Raw genomic sequence first — 15,558 nt, 5'->3', positions numbered from 1 at the left:
CCTAAAATCCCATTAGCCATTCTTACTGGCCACTGCATTCATGTCATCAGTGGCTTCATGCAGCCAGACTGATCCCTAAAACAAACAGCTAGGGAGTGCTTCAACCTTGGGAGATGAACAGTAAGATGCTACTGCATTTCTTCACCTGGGACATCTGCATGGATAAAAGCAGGAGCATATCTGCTGGGAGAGTGAACCAGCACTGCAGCCACACAGTGGGAACTTGCTGCCTGCAACAGCTCATCTCTGGTCAACAAAAGCTGTTGGGAAACAAAAGTCAAAATGAGAGAGGAAGTCAACTATGCAGATATGAGTAGGAAGCAGTTTCCTCTGCACTTTAAAACATCTCCTAAAAGATCTCTCTCCTTTGACACATATTTCACAGATGAAACTTGCTAAGGCAAGATAAAACATTGGACCAAATACACTCAATGGAAAATGAGAACTCCAACAGAGAAGGCTATGAGTAAGAATAGCTCTGCTGCCATGCTTAGTCATGCTGGCACTACAAGTGCTGTATCAGAACTCAGCTGTGAGTAAAACCAGCTGAGGCCAGGACTAAAATTTTCCCCCTCCACAATGCAGGAATGAGGTGAGGGTGGCCCCCATTTCCCACTGCAACCTCCATTGTTGCTCCTGGCAACAGCACACTCCAATGCCTCAGATATTCCATAGGGGCCAGCAAGCTCTTTATGTCTACCAACAGTTTACTTCAGTAATCACCTTTTTGAGAACAAGTGGCAGTGGATTTTCTCCTTCCAAAAAGTCAGGGCTCTCAGACTCCTCCTCTGTCTTTGAATTACTCATAAGAATGGATACAAATTGGTCAGATTTCAGCAGCTCCTTTAGCAAACCTGCAAAAGAAGCAGGAAGAATGAGCACCATACTGGACATAGCAAGGACTGTATTAACACAGGAGCATTTACAGGCTGGGACTTGTTGGCAACTTCCTCCCCTTTCCTGCACTTCTAACAAAGGCTTTCACCTCCAGTTCAGAGAGCTTCTTCTCACTGCATCACCAGACACTGCCCTGAGCCCTGTGCCTTGCAACAACTTGTTGCTGATGTTTTTTGCAGGGTCTGATCTGCTCCCCACTCCACCTCAGAGTCATGCATGTGCACTGCCAGATGAGCTCAGGAGCACTCTACTTGCATCATCTTCTGCACTCCAGTACCCACTCCTTAAACTGTTTCTTGGGAGAGCTCTTGACCTGCATTTTTCCCCAAGGTACAATCAGCAACCCAGCAATAACCAGACATATTCCCTGGACTACCTCCTGGCAAACTGGCATTTATCTTCTCCCTCTACTTTCACAGGCTCTTATCAAAACAGCTGTATTTAGCTAAAAGACATCCACTCACACCTAAAAGCTCTAAGTATCAATGGGCAGAGCCCTGCTGCAGGTATTGATGTGAATCATCAGGACATGTCAGTACAAATTCACAGGTGGGATTGCCTGAGCTATAGAATTCTACTTTCAAAGGAATCACCATCCACTTCTAGCAGCTGAGTAGATGATCTGAGGAGCAATCCAGTTCCTGCTTACCTCCCATGACAGAAAGGAACTCTCTGGGTAGTTTACAATGCAGGTAATGTCACAAAGGCTGAATTTGTGCTCCACAGCAACAGCTAGTAAGGGCAGCTGGAAGCATAAACACAAGGAAGTGCCACTTCCACACTAGCTTTCTAATGTAAACAATATGAAGCCCCCTATCTGAAGACCATATTCAATAGACTCCATCCCACTGCTCTCTAAAACCCACCTGTCCATGCATAGTGTCTGCATTCAGATATTTTAAGGTATGATCTGCTCCTAGGGTGAAACACCAAATTGAGACAGACCAGGTCACAGTGAAAGCTCTGAAGAAACTCTGCTCATTTGCTGCTAGGCAAATGTGGGGCTCAAAGGACAACAGAGGGCTGGGGGAGCTCAGCAGCAGGTCTGGGCCATGGAGGAACAGAAAGGATTGACTGCTTCAGACAAGCAGCAAAAAGCTCCCCTAGGGTACAAACCACATTAGAGCATTTAAACCAGCCAAGGGTTTCTTCCTCATTCTGAGCCTTCCCTTGCGCCTTGCAGTTTCTCTCAGCATCACCTTACCCAAACAATTAACCTGCAGCTCCTTTGTCTGTGCACATCCCAAGGTATTCAAGAAGAGACCACAGAGCCTTTCTTCAAAGTGTGCTGAGAGCCTTTCTGTGCCAACAGAAGAGGAGTACAGCTTGCCATACAAGTAGCAGACAGCAGCCTTTATGGCTTCATTTGGGTACATCAAGCCCCTCAGCAGATGATCCACTAGATTACCTAGGGTGAGGAACAGAAGCAGAAAACATTCACACCAATGAGCTGCATTTTTAAAAGCACCCACCAATTTCCCTTAAAACCCTGCACAAGGCCACTGGGCAGCCTGGGGCATGCAGATTAATGAAGGCAAACAATCAGGATGATGTGCTCATCACCATTTGTGCCTCTGAGCAAAGGTACAGTAATAAATGGCTAGAGGGGCTTACTATTCACCATATGAAGATCCATCATTCCAGCTGCTTCCACAAGCAACTAAGGTTGCTGGTCAGTGGCTGAACCAGGAAAACTAAATGTGTGCTGCCTGTGAGGCAGACCATAAATCCCAGTTCACAAAGGCTGTTTTTGCCAAGTTGGCAAAAAGCACAATGACAAGCCTGCTATGAAGTCATTGACTTGCAACCCAGGAGGCTGAATGCCACTCCAACTTCTGGATGAGTTCCTTGTGTGACCTTCAGGAATTCACACAGGGGAGTACAGGCATGCATATGTGTATTAGGGCTGTGAATAGGACTCTTCAGTAGGTTATGAGACATTACTCACTGTGTTCTACCACCAGTACATCAGCAAAGCCTGGGATAGCATCTGCCAGCTTGCCCAAGAGGGTGAATGTGGGCAGGCTGCCTCTCATGCTAGTTGCTTTGCACAGCTGTAGAGGAGTCAGAGAAAGGAAATGTTTCACTGGTGAAGATATTGTCCAAAGGCAGAAATGCAGCCAAACCAGCAAGCTCTTGGTGATACATACAGGCTCTTTCCCTGAGCTGGATTGTATTCACCACTTAGTGTACACCACAGGAAAACCCTGAATGCACCACAAAGTCTCCAAAATATCTTCTAATGATCAAAAAAAAGGTTTGGCTTTTTGCTCCTTTTCCTCCCTCTCCCCTCCAGCTCTTACAAGAGCAGAGGAACCAGCTGAATTTCTCCCCACTTTCACTACTTCCCAGTTTTTTGTTCCCTATGAGACCACCACAAACTTAGGAATGAAAAGAGCAGGAGCCCACAGCCCATCGCAGTTTGTGAGGGTTCCTCACATCACTGAAACTTAAGATAGGAAGATAAGAATCTGATGGAGCTACATAGCTTCAGAAGAACATTCTGAAGCCATATGGCTGTAAGGCATCATGGGAACAATAGGAAAACTCCATGGCTGACACCATCACTGCCAAAATCACAGCAGGGGAGTTGGCACTGGGACATCCCACTGCAGCAGAGTCTGCATCCCAGCACAGTCCCTGCAGACTTGCAGGGCCCCTCCTTCCCATCTCTTCAACCTCTGAGGGACTGAAAGGAAGTACAGAGAATTCATCTTCACTGACCTCTTTTTGGCTTTCATCCAAAATGCAGCCTAAGTACTGTTCTGACTTCAGCTCAACCAGAAGCCGCACCAGAACTAGGCAGAAGAAACAGGATCAGTAATTCACACCCAGGAGCATTCACAATCCATCTTCCACAGGGCTTTAGCAGACCAGTGAGCAAAGAGCTGAGAGATTAAATGAGCATGGAGGTGCTGAGTGAGCAGGGTAACATTGCCATTCCCAGCACTGGTACTGCTGAGAGCCCAGCCCAAGCTCCCTGCAGCAGGGACAGCAGCCCTGTTCTAGCTGCACTACAAACCAAGCATGGAAATGAACTGCGGGTGCCAAAGTGAGCATCAGGACACCAAGTAAACAAAAGGAATCAGGAAGGGAAGGGGAAAAAAGCCCTAGATTGAAAACATAAACATTTCTGGTAACTGAAGAGCATTTCTTACAGTATGAACATTGACCTCTACAAATAGATCTTTCCAGAGGAGATCCCAGAACTGAAACTCTGAGCATCCTTAGATGTAGATGAAGAGCCTCTCCTCCAGCTGCTACTGTCTCTGAGGTTACAGGGCAGCCATTCCTCCCTGCTACAGCTATCCTATAGACCTTGCCAGAAAGCAAGGCCTCAGCCACCTCTGTGGCACTGATCACCCCCTCAGCCCCAAGCAAGGGCTCTCATCCTTGGTTCACTGCAACTGTAAGAACTTGGACTGCTCTGTCTTGACACAAAGAGTCAGCAAGAAACTCTTTACCAGGCAGTGGCTGCACATCACCAGGGTTTCCCTAACAAAATCACAACAGAGTTGCCTGTTGTTGGAAGACTGCCTCTGCCTCCACACCTATACCAGTGAACCAGTTTTAGGGAGCAAAGTTCTTCTTCTGGTATTTTAAGAACTTGGTTGCCTGAATGTTCAGCAAATAAAGGTTTGACAATAGCCCCTTCGCTGAGACACTGTACAGAACATGGCTCCACAGGATTTGGTAAGGCTGTCTTGGAGGTATCTCGCTGTCATGGCATGACTCCCTTGAAAAACACACTCTATTCTTTTGTGTTCTAGGGGAACATCACAGAACACCACCACCAGAGACTTCTCTTGGGATACCCAGGGCAGTATTGGAGGTGTAGCTAGCTAAAGAATTACACATCTTAGCAGAGAGACATCTTGAGGTGATTTATGGATGGCCTAATGGCTCTTTCTTGCCCTGAACTCTCAGAATCTCTACAAACTTTCCAGAGTTAGGTTGTTACTAAGGCAGAATTCCTCTGTTTGAGAGCATCCCTCTCTCAACAGACTGAAAACATGACAGAAAGACTTGTCACCTTTTCAACACCACTTCAAGCAAGTGCCTGAAAACTGAGGGAGCTGGTCATGCCTCCTTCCATCTTTCATGGCAGGACAGGAGGAAGGCATTGCATAGCTAATGTCACTAGGCTCAGCAGAGATGTCCAAGGTTAACTGGACTGCAGAAATTCCTCTGACAGCCCTGTAGGTGTTGCTTTCCTTCAAATTTCATTGACATCTGAAGGACTGCACAAAGAGGACTCTGCAGCCTGTACAGGTAAATCCCAAATATTCTCTGTCCTGAGGAGCAAGCAATTGATCCCCGAGCTCACTGAAGCCTATAGGAGGATTTCCATTTGCTTTGAGGCTTCAGCCAGGTCCAAAGATGACACGGATGAGACACTGTTTACTGCTGTTACCCAATCATGGCACAGAACCTGTGAGAGAAATGCTAAATATTTACACCTGCAGGCACTCCTCTGGCCCCAAATGTTGGAACAGTCTGCTTGTCATTGCTGCACTGACAGCAAATAGCAGCTCTTGCCAATTCAAGCTGTGCAGAGGCTGAGGATCTTACAACAGTTATCAGACAAGACACAGCCTCCCTTTACAAACTGTCAGTAGCTGAGATGTGGCATCTAACTCTCACCTTCTGCAACTAGGTCCAGGGCACTGCTGTCTTCCACAGTATGCAACATCCCTGAAAGATAAACCACAGTCATGGAACTCATTCCTGCTTGTGACTGCCAGTGTTGGAATGCCTTCTTGTAAAAAGAGTTTCTAATTCTCTTCCAGAACTGTTTTGTTTCCCCTGTTTCACAGGACATCAGCCTGGCTGTGTCAGAGGAAGGATACTCTCCGGGAGTACAGCAAAAGGCATCCCCACAAGCAGGGCACAGGGACATGAGGCTTTAGCCGGCTCTCTCGCTTATTTTGCCTGGACTGCAGAGCTGAAGTCAATGGCTCCACCTAGGCAAGCAAAAACGGTACTGCAACCATCTCACCGCTCGTCCCCAGCGGCAGACCCCTGAAGCAACCCTCCAGAATGGCAGAAGTTTGAACCCAGCTCTGACTTGCCCTTCCTATCTTCCACTCATGCTAATACTCGTGACCAGTCTCCTCCCTCCACAGCACCGAAAATCCTCAGACCGAATGTGAGCATCGAGTTTAAAGCATCTGGAAACTATCCCAACGTTAAATTGACCCTATGAGGACAGACTGAAAGAGTTGGGGCTGTTCAGTCTGCAGAAGAGAAGGCTCCGAGGTGACCTAATTGTGGCCTTCCAGTATCTGAAGGGGGCCTACAGGAAGGCTGGGGAGGGACCGCTCAGGATCTCAGGTAGTGATAGGACTAGGGGGAATGGAATGAAGCTGGAGGTGGGGAGATTCAGGCTGGACGTGAGGAGGAGGTTCTTCACCATGAGAGTGGTGAAGCCCTGGAATGGGTTGTCCAGGGAGGTGGTTGAGGCCCCGTCCCTGGAGGTGTTTAAGCCCAGGCTGGATGAGGCTCTGGCCAGCCTGATCTAGTGTGGGGTGTCCCTGCCCATGGCAGGGGGGTTGGAACTAGATGATCCTTGTGGTCCCTTCCAACCCTGACTGATACTATGATACCCTGAAGGCACCACTTTACAAGTCATTTGTACATGAGGGTAAGACTTTGGTATATTAAAACAGGCCTCTGCCTACTACACCACAAGTGACTAGAACCTCTACCTTCCAGTTCCTTCCAGCTACAGGCACCTACAGCATCAGGCACCTGGTTCAGACCCCCACTTCTGCCACACCAAACCACTTGCTTCAACAAACCCAATTAAATTACCTCCCCTCTGACCTCCCAGAAATTCAATCAAATAAAACAATGTTATGACATTGCAGGTGAAGAAATTACTCATTTCCTGCCTCATCTGAACAATCCTCATTAACATCCTTACACTTTGGGAAAGATCTGCACACAGCATGAGCAAACACTGCAACAAAATTCAGGCTGACCTCAAATTCACCATCTCCCCACAAGTAAGACTGGGTATATACTACACTGTATCTCTTCACATTACACTTCTGTCAACCCTCTCTTCTGCCTGTGCTCATCCCAGAATTCTCTCTCCAGAAATGCATGTATTTTCCTAAACTCACTATTAATTACAGAATGGCTTGGGTTGGGTTGGAAGGCACCTTAAAGGTCATCTAGTTCCAATCCCCCTGCCATGTGCAGGGACCCCTTCCACTAGACCACATTCCTCAAGGCCTCATTCAACCTGGCCTTGAACACCCACAGGCAGGGAGCATTGTGAGAGTCTAATAAGTTTGTCTCTCTCTATGTGAGTCAACAAAGATAAAGTGATAGCAGAGCCACTGGAAAGCAGGTGGAAAGAATCCTGTCCACCAATCCTGGATGCAAATCAGCTTGTGATTGCATCGTGATAACACGGGACTACAACAATGGACCCAAGGACCCAGCCATCACACCTTTAGGGCAAGATAATCTCCACCTGTTTCCTGAGCCTTGTCTGGATGGAGACGGGGTAGACGGAGATTCCCCCCTCTCCAGCCAGGATCTTGCCCAAACACACAGCAATACACAGAACCTAAGGATTATTTCCTGCCACTGGAATTCCTGAGGGACAATATTTGAATACATACCTAAGGACTAAAAACTGCATAAAAGACTTGAGCAACTACTGGTTTGTAGAGAGAAACAGAGGAGAAAAACGGAGATGAAGGAAAACACAGGAGACGGGCCAGGCCGCTGAGAAGAGAAAGCCGGGACAATGCTGCTCCGGAGAAAAGCTGCCCGGAGGACCACAGCTCCAGCCAAATCCTCAGCACCCTTTCTCTACAGACCCAGGCTGCCCAGAGGAGCCTCAGCACCGTTCCTGTATCAACCCAACATCTCCCCAGAGGACCACAGCTGTTCTCCAGCACAAGCCTCAACACAAACCCAACATCTCCTGCAGCACCTTTCCTCCACAGACTTTAACTGTCTTGGGGGGCATGAGGGGTGTGGTAATATAATTCCTTTCCTCTTCTCTCTCCCCCTCTCTCTTTTCTCCCTCTCCCCTTCTTATGTCCACTTTATTTATCTAATAAATAGTCTAGCTGTTGATACTTTGGCCTCATTTGTGCCTCTAATTTCACAACACGGGAATATTTGAAAGGACTGTGTCTCCGGACTGAGACATCTAATGTCTCCGGACCTTGACAAGCATCCACAACCTCCCTGGGCAACCTGTTCTAGTGTCTCACCACCCTCACTGTAAAGAATTTCTTCCTAATATCCAGTCTAAATCTGCCCCCCTCAAGATTCAATCTATTTCCTCTCATCTTATCACTACAAGCCCTTGTAAAATGTCCATCCCCAGTTTCTTGTAGGGCCCCTTCAGGTACAGCAAGGCCACTATAAAGTCTGCTTGGAGCATTCTCTTCTCCAAGCTGAACAGCCCCAGCTCTCTCAGCCTGTCCCTACAGGACAGATTCTCCATCCCTCTGTTCATCCTCTGGGCCTACTGCTGCAGCTCCATGTCTCTCTTATGCTGGGGACACCAGAACTGGACACAGTGCTGTAGGTAGGATCTCATGAGACTAGAGCAGAGGAGAAGAGTCACTTCCCTCATCCTGAGGCTTAACACTTCTTTTGATGAAACCCAGGATATGGTTGGCCTCCTGGGCTGCCAGTGATCATTGCTAGCTCATGTTGATTTTTTTGTCAGCTGACACCCGAGTCCTTCTCCTCAGGACTGCTCTTGAGCCACTCTTTGCCCAGCCTGTATCTGTGCTTGGCGTTGCCCCAACCCAGGTGCAGGATCTTGCACTTGGCCTTGTTGAACCTCGTAAGGCTGGCTTGGGCTCACCCCTCAAGCCCATCCCGGTCCCTCTGGATAGGACTTTATCTCCTGTCTGTACAAATACAAATCCTGGAGTGTGCAAGCAGTCATACATTGCTGCTGAGGAAACCCATCATAGCTCCTGCATAGACAACAGATTTTGCAAAGGGGTATGCTGAAAACCTCAGCACTTCATGCAAAGGCAGTAACTGCACTGCCTTTCACCCCCTCGTCTATTGCTTCAGATGTGGAGAAACTTCACATGTACACAACCAGCCAACACCAGGTAACTGCCTTTTCACTGCAGTCAGCTGCTGTGGCCCTGGACCTCTTACCAAAGAGTGTTCCTATCAAATGAATGCAGACCCTCTCGTCCGGTGCCAGCAGCTGGACGACTGGCAGGGCCTGCCAGGCCAGGGCATCCTGGAGGCGGGAGAGGACATGCTTCTTGCGCACCAGCTGCGATCAGACAACAGCCAGTTAGTGCTTAAGCACAAGCCACCCTGCCCCCTGCTGCTCCTTCCACCTGGGGGTGGGGTGTGTGTGTGTGTGGGGGGGTGTTCAAGAATGCCAAGAGAGCCCAGTGCCAAGGTGATACTTAGCCAAGCACCACCATACACCCAGCCAGGCCCTAGCCCCAAATTCAGTGTAGGAGAGGGGGCATCCAAGCAGAGTTGCAGTGCCAGCTCTGAGGGGCCAAGCTGCCACTGGCTGGCAGCAGCAGAGAGCTATCACAGAATCATAGCATACATCGAGTTGGAAGGGAACCTCAAAGGTCATCATGACCAAGACAACCTGCCACACACCCTCCCCCCCCACAGTGAACAGGGACATCTTTTAACTAGAACAGGTTACTCAAGACCCCCTCAGGTTTGACCTCGACTATCTCTAGGGACAGGGCCTCAACCACATCACTGGGCAACCTGCTGCAGTATTTAGGAGCTTCCTCTTAATGCCTAACCTAAATCTACCCTGTTCTAGTTTCACACAACTGTCCTTCTTCCCCACCAAACAGCTTTCTTCAGGTACTGGAAGGCACTGCAAGGTCTCCCCAGAGCCGCCTGTTCTCCAGGCCGCACAGCCTGCTCTCTCCCAGCCGCATTCTCCCCTCCCTCTGAGCATCTCTGTGGAGACCTACGCCCGGGAAGGGGAGACAGAAGCAAGCGCTGCCCACCGAGGCGCTGCCGTCGCCCAGGGTCTCCACAGCGCAGGCGAGGCAGAGCGGCGGGCGGAGCGGCACCGCCCAGCGCCACCCGTGCCCGCCGCAGGGCTGCGCGCGCGCCTCCGCCATCCCCGGGCGGCCGCCCTCGCGCCCTGCCGCACTGCGCATGCGGGAGGGGAAGGGAGGCACTGGAGGCGCCACGGATGGTCCCGCCCCGCGCTCGCGGCCGCCTGACTTCCGGCGTGGAGCGCTCGCGCCTCCGTCCCTTGCACGCGCTCGGGCCCAGAGGAGCGACCGGGCCGCGACTATGGTGAGCGGGGCTGGGCGCCGGTCTCCGTCTCAGGGAGCGCCTGCTGAGGGACTCTGGAGTGAGGAGACGCTGTCCCCCGCCGGCGGCTGCGGGGTGGGGAACGCGTGGAGGCCTGGCGGGGCTGCGGCCGGTTGTAGGTTTCCTGCTCGACACGCTGCCCCGCAGGGAGAATGCCCGAGGAGCTGGCGGCCCTGGGGCTACATAGCGGCGGCGGACTCGGCTTGCCGGCCCTGCCCGGCCCCTAGTCCCCGGCCACACTGTACCCCGTGGGGAGCGGGAGCATGTGCTCGGCAGCCTGGCAGGGCTGTAGCCGCGTGTGAGGGCGGGCGGCAGAGCGGCGCAGCGTGGGATCGCCGCTAGCCGGTGCCTGGAGCCCTTGCCTTGGCTGCAGTGGTGGGAACTGGAGCCATGCTCGTTAATGCGGCTTGTGACTCTGTTGCCGTTCCACTACGTCGTTGATGTCAACACTTAGGAGCTACTTGTAATTTTTAGAAATAAACCTGACATCTGCTCTGCTCGGATCGCTTTAAAATTCATGTCTGAGCTTGCAGGGGCTTTTTTCTTGTGCGCCGAAATGCTGCATTTTATGTAGTACCCGTGGTTGCAAATGCTTGAGGGCTGCCCTGTAACTTCACTGCTGCTAGTCTGTGGGGTGTGAGTTGGCTGTTGGCATAGAGATCCTGCAATGAGATTTTCACTGTCTGTGCAGAGCGACTGAGAACAGCGAGGTGACTTCAGTGGTCAGTATATGTGGTGTACATCATGCCTGCGTAGTGTTGTTGAGAACAAAACCCCCTTTGCTACTGTTCTCACACTCTGGTTTTTTCTTTCTCTAGAGTGAGGCAGAAGTGAACCCCAAAGCTTACCCGCTGGCTGATGCACAGCTCACCAAAACGCTCTTGGATCTCGTGCAGCAATCCTGCAACTACAAGCAGCTACGCAAGGGAGCCAATGAAGGTGAGACCTGTGTGTTGCAAAGAGTGGTAGAAGTCGTGGCAAGGAGTCTGTGAGAAGCTGTGACTAGAGTTTGTCTTTCCTCTGTAGTGATGGGGCACTAACACTAAATAAATCTGGATCTTTTAATGTCCCTCTCTATCCTCCTCTAGCTAGCCTGCAGATGTAATCTTTTTAACAGTTTTTAACACTTACATGCAAGTCTGGTAGATGCCCAGGCTGTTCTTGGTGTATGTCCCGTGATCATACATATTTTAGTGGTATCACAGTATTGCTAAGGTTGGAAGAGACCTCGAGGATCATTGAGTCCAACCTGTCACCACAGACCTCAAGACTAGACCATGGCACCAAGTGCCACATCCAATCTCCTCTTGAACACCTCCAGGGATGGTGACTCCACCACCTCCCTGGGCAGCACATTCCAATGACTAATGAATCTCTCGGTGAAGAACTTTCTCCTCACCTCCAGCCTAAACTTCCCCTGGTGCAGCTTGAGACTGTGTCCTCTTGTTCTGGTGCTGGTTGCCTGGGAGAAGAGACCAACCCCTTCCTGGCTACAACCACCTTTCAGGTAGTTGTAGAGGGCAATGAGGTCACCCCTGAGCCTCTTCTTCTCCAGGCTAACCTACCCCAGCTCCCTCAGCCTCTCTTTGTAGGGCTTGTGCTCAAGGCCTCTCCCGAGCCTTGTTGCCCTTCTCTGGACACATTCAAGAGTCTCGATGTCCTGCTTAAACTGAGGGGCCCAGAATTGGACACAGTACTCAAGGTGCAGCCTAACCAATGCAGAGTACAGGGGCACAATGACTTCCCTGCTCCTGCTGGTGTGGCATTGGGATTACCAGATGCCTGGAGAGTTCAGAATTATAACAAGATTTGGGTTTGAGGGGACCTGAAGCTCAGCCTGCTCCTTCTTTCACAGTTGGATCAGGTTGCTCAGCACTTTGCCCAGTCAAACTTTAACGCCCCCCCCAAGTCTCCAAGATTAAAAACTGTCCTGTGGCATAATCCCCTCTCATGAGGGGGCAGGCAGATAGAATAAAATTCCAGTGTGTTCCTGGAATCTTGCTGAGGCAACAGTTACAGTCTGCACCTTGTTCTTTTTCCTGTGCACTCACAAGGATGTTCTAGCTCCATCTTCTCTGTAGTCTCCTTAACACAGAAGAAAGCAGCTATATCCCTGCCCCGACTCCCACCTCTCTTCTCCAGGCTAAACAAACCCAACTCCCTGTGACAGTTTTAGGCTATGCCTTTTAAAAGGGACACTTACTGGGACACTCTACCTGAATGTTTTGGTGTAAAAAGGAAAACCAAAGATAGTTCTAGAGGAATTTCATTGGTAGATCAGTGGGAATGCAATTTTTCAGTTCAGTTTGTGTCTCAGTCTGTCTGTTTCAGTCTGAGGCCGGACAGCGGTTTGTCTTTCCAAGCTTGGTGCTGACCTTCAACTAACAAGATAAGAAACTAATTCTTTTTCTTCCCTTAGCATATGCTTTGAGCTAACAGAATTTCCCCTTTAATAGTTACTCTTCTCTCTCTAACCCTTTTTGGGAAAAAAGGGAGGAAGGGGGAGAAGAGGGTTTGGGGGGAGACCTTCCTCCAGAGAGGAGGGGCAGGTTTTCTGTGTTATGTTCTTTGCTGTATGTTTTTGTGTATACTGTAAATACTGTATATTGTGTATATAGTCACTGGCATTTCATTCTGCTTGTAAATATAGCCCTTCCATTTTTGCTTCTCTGACTGAGTTAGCTGTGGTTTGGGGGGTGGGGGTGGAGGAGAACTGAACTTCTTTCACCACCACACTCCCCCAGTATCCTCATCTGTGGTGTGCCCCAGCTCCCTGCCTATCAGCAACCCTGGGCTGGCCTTGCTTCTTTGTGAAGCTCAGCTGTGCTCGAGGGGAGCACTAGGCAACCTGGGGCAACCCTGCAAGTAACCCTGTCCTTGGCCTTATAGCTGCCACTTTCCTTTGGCCTGTCCTCATGCTACCACTGGATCTCCTTGTTCAGACCAAATTTTGGTATCCCCTAAAGCTGCTTTTTATGAGATGTGTCTTCCAGAAGGACCTAGACTTACTCTTCCATTTCTTTCCTAGCCACAAAAACATTGAACCGAGGGATAGCAGAGTTCATTGTGATGGCAGCAGATGCAGAGCCCCTGGAGATCATCCTGCACCTCCCTCTTCTCTGTGAGGACAAGAACGTACCTTACGTGTTTGTGCGCTCCAAGCAAGCGCTGGGCCGGGCCTGTGGCGTTTCCCGGCCTGTCATCGCCTGCTCCATCACCATCAAGGAGGGATCACAGCTAAAGCCTCAGATCCAGTCTGTCCAGCAAGCAATAGAAAGACTGTTGGTTTAAACACCCATGAGTTTGTGTGTGGAATAGGAAGGTGGAGTCAGAGGGAATTGATGTCTAGCTTCAGTTGAAACCATAGTTTTGATATCTGTGTTTCATTTCAAAATACCAAACGAACTGTGTAACTATGAATTAATTCTTAGTGTTTCTGCCTCTCTTCCCCCCCTCTTTTCCATTACTCCACTCCAACCCATTCATCCTTCTTGCATTACTTCTTGAAAAGTGATTCTACAACTGTATTTCTTATTTGGTGTTTAAAGGTTTAAAAAAATATCCCCCCCCCCCCCCCCCCCCTTATTTCCATGTCTGTCTGCTCAGGGCTTTTTTAACCCACTGAGGAGCTTCCTATGTGTTGCAGTATTTCTGCTAAGCTTCAGCCTCTAACAGGTGTGAGTAACTGTTTCTGAATGGTTGTCTACTGAGGGTAAGGTGTGTTGGTTCCTGCACAGGGGTGCATGCAGGCAGCTGGAGTTTTCAGTGATGGAGCAGCCTAGACTCTTTGTGAGGCAGTGAGCAGCTACTGTGTAGCAGCAGACAGAGCCACGGGCAGAAGTACACATAGCACAACCTTTTTGCTTCTCGAAGCCAGAGAAGAGACTTCTGTAAGGGGTGCACAGGGAGCAGAAATCTTACAGCTGTGCACCTCTCTCACTTATTTTTGGATACTGACTTTTTAAGAAAAATAAAATCACTGATGAAGCCAAATGTAATAATTGTCACTCCCTTGGGGAAGCATTTGCAAGTCACTGAAGCGTTCCTAGGTATAAAGCTGAGCTGCTCAGAGATTGCCTAAAGGCTACAGCAGTGCAGTAGAAGGCATGGCCAAGACAACAGAAACCAAGTAATTTTTCAGAGGACTCAACCTCTGTCTCAAGAAGAGAACGTCAAATAATGTAATGTTGTGGAAAAGCATGAAGCACCACCAGGGTTCTGGATTAGTGGTGGGTTTTAGGAGCTAGCCTGTGTTTATGTTATATAATAAATCCCCTTCCTGCTCTGAGCAGAGTAGTAAACATCTGGGTTGGAATGAGTTAGATCAAACCTGTCCTCTACTGCAGGATGTCAAACCAAAGTAAGCAGGGAAAGACCAATAGATTCAACAACAGAAGGGAAAAAGTAAGTTCTGTAAGGTTTCTCCAGAGGCACTAACTGCATACCTTTAGTACATTCAAACTGGATTAAATTGGCTCACCAGAAACTAAAGAAAAATCACATCTAGTAATACCTTTTCTGCTGTGAACTTCATACAAAGGTTGAGTCTTCCTCTTTGTATGAGGTTTGGAAAGGCTGCTGTTCCTTTCTACTGATGCTGACTGTTCAGCTAGTTATGTTTAAAACCATGACTTTGCCAAGGATTTGCCCTACTGTACCATGCCAAGACAGTTGATGTAACACAAAGCACACAAGGAGCAGAAATAAAAGATTCTTGAGCAAGTAAGACTGTCTTAATTCTTCTGCTCTGAAGCTTTCCATCACCATGCCTTTTAAAATTCTACTTCATGTGGTAGTAAAAAAAAAACAACCCAAAAGCTAAGAGGAAGACCTAATAACCTAGACAAAGATGCCACAATCATCTAAAGCCTGGAACATACTGTGCCTGGGGGCTAGCAAGCCAAGAGAGAAGTTAACAAGGGCATTTGGGGAATGAAAATTCACTAGATCAAGCACAAGAGAGTCTCACTATTTTATTGAGTTCAATTGAGTGTTAAGACTCACTAAGACAAGCATTTACAGTAACTTCTTTGCCAAGGGGCAAAATAAATTGATTGCTTAGACAAATCTTTATTAAAAGTAACTACTATAATGCAGGCTCCTTGAAAGCACAACAGACTTCTGTAGTCTCAGTACTGCAGAGTTGAACAAGGGCTAGCTGCTCTTTGAGGAGGAGTTGTGGAGGTGGAAGTGAGCAGGGTGCTGGCACAGCTATGGTGCTCACAGTACCAAGAGAGTGATCATGGCTGGATCCACTATGTGCCACACTACAGCTCAGGCACAACCTTCCAAACAGGAATCCCTGAACACTAAAACTATGCAGACCAAAATGCATTCCCCTGTTTCCATCCTCTA

The 15,558-nt window shown here is 49.0% G+C and overlaps 2 protein-coding genes across 2 annotated transcripts in view; one reads left to right on the top strand and one right to left on the bottom strand.

The window, feature by feature from the left end:
- The window catches only part of LOC137443142 (coiled-coil domain-containing protein 134-like), a 52,531-nt gene extending 42,527 nt beyond the window's left edge, over positions 1-10,004 (bottom strand). The window contains exons 1-7 of the mRNA XM_068142566.1: positions 9,888-10,004; positions 9,049-9,172; positions 3,622-3,695; positions 2,846-2,951; positions 2,102-2,305; positions 724-854; positions 146-260 (exon numbers count right to left, since the gene is read on the bottom strand). Coding sequence (XP_067998667.1) covers positions 146-260; positions 724-854; positions 2,102-2,305; positions 2,846-2,951; positions 3,622-3,695; positions 9,049-9,172; positions 9,888-10,004 — 871 coding nt within the window. The remainder of the gene's footprint in view (positions 1-145; positions 261-723; positions 855-2,101; positions 2,306-2,845; positions 2,952-3,621; positions 3,696-9,048; positions 9,173-9,887) is intronic.
- Positions 10,005-10,056: 52 nt separating this feature from the next.
- On the top strand, positions 10,057-14,929 carry SNU13 (small nuclear ribonucleoprotein 13). Its single transcript, XM_068142564.1, has 3 exons — positions 10,057-10,185; positions 11,022-11,142; positions 13,232-14,929. The coding sequence occupies exons 1-3, from the start codon at positions 10,183-10,185 to the stop codon at positions 13,492-13,494; spliced, it is 387 nt and encodes a 128-aa protein (XP_067998665.1). The 5' UTR covers positions 10,057-10,182; the 3' UTR covers positions 13,495-14,929.
- Positions 14,930-15,558: the final 629 nt, after the last annotated feature.

The sequence above is a fragment of the Melanerpes formicivorus genome, unplaced genomic scaffold (genome assembly GCF_026170545.1).
Source record: "Melanerpes formicivorus ecotype bairdi unplaced genomic scaffold, bMelFor1.0.p_v2 SCAF_8, whole genome shotgun sequence".
In the NCBI taxonomy this organism is placed as follows: domain Eukaryota; kingdom Metazoa; phylum Chordata; class Aves; order Piciformes; family Picidae; genus Melanerpes; species Melanerpes formicivorus.
The sequence above is the reverse complement of the archived record's forward strand: the minus strand, read 5'-3'. Positions and strand labels throughout refer to the sequence as shown.

Excerpts from the sequence above, each read along its gene's own strand:
- SNU13 (XM_068142564.1), top strand. Across the intron at positions 11,143-13,231 it reads ACGCAAGGGAGCCAATGAAG|CCACAAAAACATTGAACCGA; the intron begins GTGAGACCTGTG and ends TTTCTTTCCTAG.